Below are 6,000 nucleotides of genomic sequence, written 5' to 3' on the forward strand. Positions count from 1 at the left end.
CCAGCCATCACTCTTCTTCCTGTAAATCCTTGCAGTCCCAGTAGCACACATTACTGAGTTCTAGCACATGTGACCACTTTGGGACAGACCTTAAAAAAATTGGTCCATTTGAGACTGACTTTCCTTCTCCGGTGGGGTGAATAGTGGCCTGCCCACCAGGGGAATCTGAGCAGGTGATGGATGGAGCATTGGAAGGTCTGTTGACCTCAGATGGTATTTTACAGTTTCGGGACGAGTGAGGCCATAAAATCCCACCCATATTTCTAGTCCATATGATTTCTCTACAGAATAACTCTGTTTCTCTCTCCACAGACGCTACCAAACCCATTGAGTTCATCCAGCAATTTGTTTTTATTTCTTTTGTTTCTTTGTTTATCCCATTACTGCTCTCTTCGGTTCTGCTCCAACATCATTTGTCTCAAGTAACTTGTCCTTGAATGTTCTCCATCTTCTGCCCTATCACAGACCTCCCATTTTGTAATAAAAACAGAAAATGCTGCAGAAGTCAGTAGGTCAGCTGACATCTGTGGGGGGGAAAACAGAGTTAACTTTTCAAGTCAGTAACCCTTCCCTTTCCTTCTTTTTCCACCCTCCCTCATTTGACCTATTTAAAACCTATTAACCTATTTCTAACTTTCTCTAATGAAAGGTAACCGACCTAAAATGTTAACTTTGTTTCTCTCCTGTTTCTTTGGTCTGCCGAGTATTTACATAATTTTCTGTTTTAATTTATCATTCAGTTTTTCTTTTATGTTGCTGTTCATCCTTAGATCATTCTGCCACTTGTCTTATTTCACACCAGCACATGAAAGTATTACTAATTACCCTTGATGGATGAATCATATTCCTTACGGTTCAGCAACAAAATTTCAAGTAAAAGAATGGAAGGTCTGATTGAGAAAGTCTTACATTTTACACAGTGTCTTTCACAACCTCGGGAAATCTCCGAACGCCTTATAGCCAGTGAAGTACTGGCAGAGTGTGGTCACAGTTTTGATGTTGGAGAAGTGACAGCCAGTTTGCGCACAGCAAGGTCCCACAAACACAAATGAGATCATGAGCAGATGATCTGATTGTGATGTTGGCTGAGGAATAGATTTTGACCAGGATACAAAGAAAAACTGTTGATAAAGTGCCATGTGATCTTTTATGACCATCTAAAAGGGGAGGTGAGATTTGTGTCTAATTCTTCATACAGAAGGGAGTACCTTGGACAGTGCTCTTCCTCAGTACTGTGCTGGAGTGTGAAATTCAAGGCTCCAGAATATGCTTTTGTAATTACCATGCAAGATGTTGACTCTGAAGACATGGAGCGACCAATGAATATATAACATTAACTTTTATATACATTCTCCCATTTATTTTTAGGATAACTTGACTGCTTAACTTACTTCATACTAACACATGAATGTCCTTTCAAAGCAGAAGTGCCATTTCCTGAGCCATGGCTACAAAGCATTACGTAAACAAAACTAAAGGTTGTAGGTCAACTGTGGAGACCTGTCAAAAGTGGATTATGAACTGTAGTTTTGCATAATTTATGGCATGGTTTGTTTTGTAATTGAAAGCATATTGGTAAAGTTACAGTACAAACTTCAGTCATCACCCAGCGCACTACATAACTTATTAAAATCACTTTATGTAAATTTCATAGAATCATATGGGCCATTTGGCCCATCAAGTCTGCACCGAACAATCCCACCCAGATCCCATCCCTGTAATCCCACACATTTATCCTCCTAATTCCCCTGACACTAAGGGGCATTTATCATGGCCAATCAACCTAACCTGCACATCTTTGGATTTAAATTATTACATCAAATTATATTAGTTTAAGATATTAGTTATTATATGAGACTGGAAATGGTCATAGTCAATCTTCAGTACACCATTACATCTGTAATAAAGAGACAATTGCACGACCAATGACTCATATCTTTGAAGACTGCCCCTGACAAAATTTGACAGAGGACTCAGGGAGCTTCATTTAGCTACTGTAGAAGCTATTGCCTGGCTTTAGCACTCACTAATGAAAAAAAAAGCCACTGTATAGTCTTACAATCTTTTAAATACTATGTAATAGACACAGTCATAACTGAGTTAAATACTATGTCAAAAAATGATCAGCTTTCCTTTATTCTTGATAGGCACCATGATGTTAATGCTTAATCAAGCACAACTTAAAATTATCAAAAAAATGAAGTAGGATTTTTAAAATATGAGGTTCAGCATTAAAGTTGTCAGGTTGTAAGTTTCGGCCCAAAAGCAGCACAGAAACTAATAAAATATTGTATTAGATGTCTCAGTGTTTCTGTAAAAATATACAGTGCAGCACATTAACATTTGCTTATTTTTGAAAACTGTTCAGTGTGTAACATTGTTCAAAGTTTCCATGTGTCTTTATCCTCACCCAACTTAAAGAAAGTACTTCTAAATTATGTGTGTAGTGTGGTGGAGGGAAAGGCAGCTCTGAATGTTGATCTCGTATCCAAAGGCTTTATTGCAAAGAAAATTGCTTGTCTTCTCTTTTTTGGGGGGATTTTAAAAAAAGACATCAAATAAAATGAATGCATTATCTGGCCCCAGGCCTAGAGATCAGCAACATGCTCTAGAATGCAATGGTGTGATGTCAGGCCACTTTTCTGCTTTTGTCAAGCTCTGTAGTCAATCCACAAAGAGCGAACTGATTTTGGAAAGTAACATGCGTACTTCTCACCAATCCCTACACAAATGTTTTAACTGCAAATATCCCTACATCATTGTTTGTGTTATGGAGATCTGAGCATAGTTAGATGGGAGCTACTTGTAGCCTACATTGTGGACTAACTACAAAGTGCAATTACAATATTCAACCATCAAATCAATTTAATCTAGTACTTGTCCTCTGTAACCCCAATACAGGGAAACTTGTGTTGTGTTGCCTAGTTTTGCAAATGCTTTTTTTCCTATTAATTGTTGTGGACAGCCACACATGATGTATTTAATCTATTAAGCATGAGGAGAAATTGGATGCAACACTCACTCATCTCATGTCCTCACCCTATCATCAATAAACTTGGAAATCCCAAACCACATGGCAGATTTCCAAAGCTAGAAAGCTGACAGGGCCTGCATTCCCTCTGAGCCATTCTTTTTTAAAAAAAGAAACTTTGCTCTACTTTTCCATTTGACCTCACTTTTGGGTGGACGATGTGCAACCTGAATTCATGGATACTTTGCACTCCATGTTGAATAGCTGTCAAACAAAGCATCTACGTGCGTTGTGTGTGTGTCTCTGCAGGCACATACGTTTGTGCCACTGGGTTGTGTGCAAGTATGTGTGTATCAACTGCTGCTTATTTGTCAAAAGTATGTAAGTAAGGATGCACTGAATCCACCTTTACTAAGAGGGTGCCTTCATATGTATGTGCAGGTATGAAGCTAACTGTGACCTACATAGGAGAGCACACATGGGCATGGGGAATAGGCAAGTGAAGGCGACCACAGTAAAACCTGTACACGGACAGCGACGCGGCTAGGATCGAATAACCCTCCTTTCTGACATCCTCTACAAACCCTTCCATGTCAAACCATGTTTTAAGCAATATAGAGAGAGAGAGGAGCCATGCAGATAAACCTTATGATCCCCTTTGAAGGATATACGTGGATGATGGAATCCCGAATTTTGTGCCCAAAGGCGTGCATTGAAATGTGATGTTTTACATATTACGATATTCAGACAGAGAGAAAAAAACATAAGTTTAAATGTGAACAGTCCTGACCATTCATAACAACGGGAACTGTGGAACACCTGATAGGAATGTAATGTGTGGCGATTGAGGAATGTTAGTAATGCAGTAATCGCCGATTAGAGAGAGCAGGAGGAGAAGCGGGGGGGGGGGGATAGAGGGGTTTCCAATTCTAATCATACTGTCAAGATGTTAAATGCACACACACACGAGAGAAAAAAAAACAATTGGCAAATACTTACCAGGGTGGGAGACACGCGATCAGAAATGTCCAGAAGATTACCTTTCTGGGGAAAGAGACGGTGTTCGAGGCGACGGGACGTTGGAGATGTGTGGTGCGAGAAGCCATCTCGCCTTTTCATCCGTGTGGTCGGCTGCCTCCCTCTCTCTCTCTCTCTCACCGCCGATGTTGACTGAGAAGCATAGCACACAGCAGCTTGTGCTGGCTTCCTGGCGGGCGGCACAAGGAGCGGGCAGCCTGCTTAAAGACAATCCAAACGTCAGCCCATACAGCCCAAAGCGTCTCCCAGGCAATGACACAATTACAAGTGGAGAAATAAGTTTATTATGTTTTAACCCCCCCACACACACACATACAATTCATATAACCGGGGCAGTCACCCTACTGGAAGCATCCAGGTTTCTTTAATGTGCTGTGTAAAATGATGTCTCTTTATTACATGTGTTACATTTACCTTATATTCCCGGCTTTTTGTTTAGAATTGTGACACTAGTCCAGATATTATAGGAACCTTCCCTTCTGCAAACCAATAAAATCCACGACGTTTCCTGATCGTCACAAGCCCCCCCAGTATGGTTGCTGATTTGGCTGTTTTTTTTTAGCTTGGTCGCTGCTCTAACTGTAATGGATGCGTGAAAGCAAAATAGAGAGATAGAGGGAGAGCAGCAGCAGCAGTACAGAGGGCGAAGTGTGTCATAGCAACCTCCTGTGATTCAAGTTTAAACACTGCCTTAAATCTCCACCACATTCCCTCCTTCCCATCCTAATACAGGGAAAGGTGGTGATTGTATTCAGCGCCAGCAGTGTGGCAACAACTCCCCGACTATTCCCCCAAAGGTCTGTGCCATCCTCATCCCATTCCATTACGGATTGGTATGTCAAGTGGTCTGAACCACTTAAAAACACTGACTGACGTCCACCTCTGGCTTTCAGACTCCAGTCCCATTATCTCTGTGACAAGCCCGTTTGCAATGTAATCCCCAATGACAGACAGCGACAGGGCGAGTGAGGTGATTTGATTAAATGAATGTGTCTCTGGAGCTGATTCCACGCTCCCCACCTCAAGTGCTGACTGTTTTCTAAATAAGCCTCTTTCAGTTTTGACTGAGATGATCTTTTTTCAATTTAAGCAGGTTTGCAGTCAATACACACACAGGGCTTTGTAAAAGAAAAGTTAATTTGTTGAGGTCACTCTAACTGTTGACAGCAGCTGTCCAAGAACACAAGCGCTCAACTATCACTTAGGATGGATTTAGCTTAATTATGTTTATCCAAATAATGTTAAATTTTCTTGGAGTAATCATGACATTTCTAGACATCTCCCAGTAAGAGGCAATATAAATTAAGGGGTAACTTTTTAAAGATGTATATAGAAACATAGAAAATAGGAACAGGAGGAGGCCATTTGGCCCTTCCAGCCTGCTCCCTAATTCATCTCAATCATGACTGATGGTCCAACTCAATTGCCTAATCCTGCTTTCTACCCATAACATTTGGCCCCATTCACCCCAAGAGCTATATCTGGCCACCTCTTGAATACATTCAATGTTTTGGCATCAACTACTTCTTGTGGCAATGAATTCCACAGGTTCACCACTCTTTGGGTAAAGAAATGTCTCCTCACCTCTGTCCTACCCTATATCCTCAGACTGTGACCCCTGGTTCTGGGCTCCCCCACCATCGAGAACATTCCCCCCACATCTATCCTGTCTAGTCCTGTTAGAATTTTATGTCTCTATGAGATCCCCTCTCATTCATCTGAACTGCACCCAAAACAACCCTAACCTAGTCAGTCTCTCCTCACACATCAGTCCCACCATCCCCAGAACCAACCTAGTAAACCTTCGCTGTACTCTTCGAGAGCAAGAACATCCTTCCTCAGAAGGGGAGACCAAAACTGCACACAATACTCAAACGTATATGTGCATAGATCATTGAAGGTGGCAGGGCAGGTGGAGAAAGCAGCTAATATAGTATTATGGGCTTTATTAAAAGGGACATAGCGTACAACAGCAAGGAGGTTATGCTGAA

At 41.3% G+C, this 6,000-nt stretch overlaps 1 protein-coding gene across 2 annotated transcripts in view; it reads right to left on the reverse strand.

Annotated features, from left to right (window-relative positions):
* The window catches only part of LOC145351766 (gamma-aminobutyric acid receptor subunit gamma-2-like), a 120,932-nt gene extending 116,164 nt beyond the window's left edge, over positions 1–4,768 (reverse strand). The window contains exons 1-2 of one of the 2 annotated variants that reach the window (XM_080201386.1): positions 4,424–4,768; positions 3,971–4,206 (exon numbers count right to left, since the gene is read on the reverse strand). In XM_080201386.1, coding sequence (XP_080057512.1) covers positions 3,971–4,077 — 107 coding nt within the window. In that variant the 5' untranslated portion in view covers positions 4,078–4,206; positions 4,424–4,768. Of the gene's footprint in view, positions 1–3,970; positions 4,210–4,423 lie in introns of both variants that reach the window. The other variant, XM_080201387.1, reaches the window with a different exon arrangement.
* Between the last annotated feature and the right edge of the window lie 1,232 nt (positions 4,769–6,000).

This window comes from Carcharhinus amblyrhynchos, chromosome 13 (assembly GCF_965287045.1).
Source record: "Carcharhinus amblyrhynchos chromosome 13, sCarAmb.v2.hapA, whole genome shotgun sequence".
Classification (NCBI taxonomy): Eukaryota; Metazoa; Chordata; class Chondrichthyes; order Carcharhiniformes; family Carcharhinidae; genus Carcharhinus; species Carcharhinus amblyrhynchos.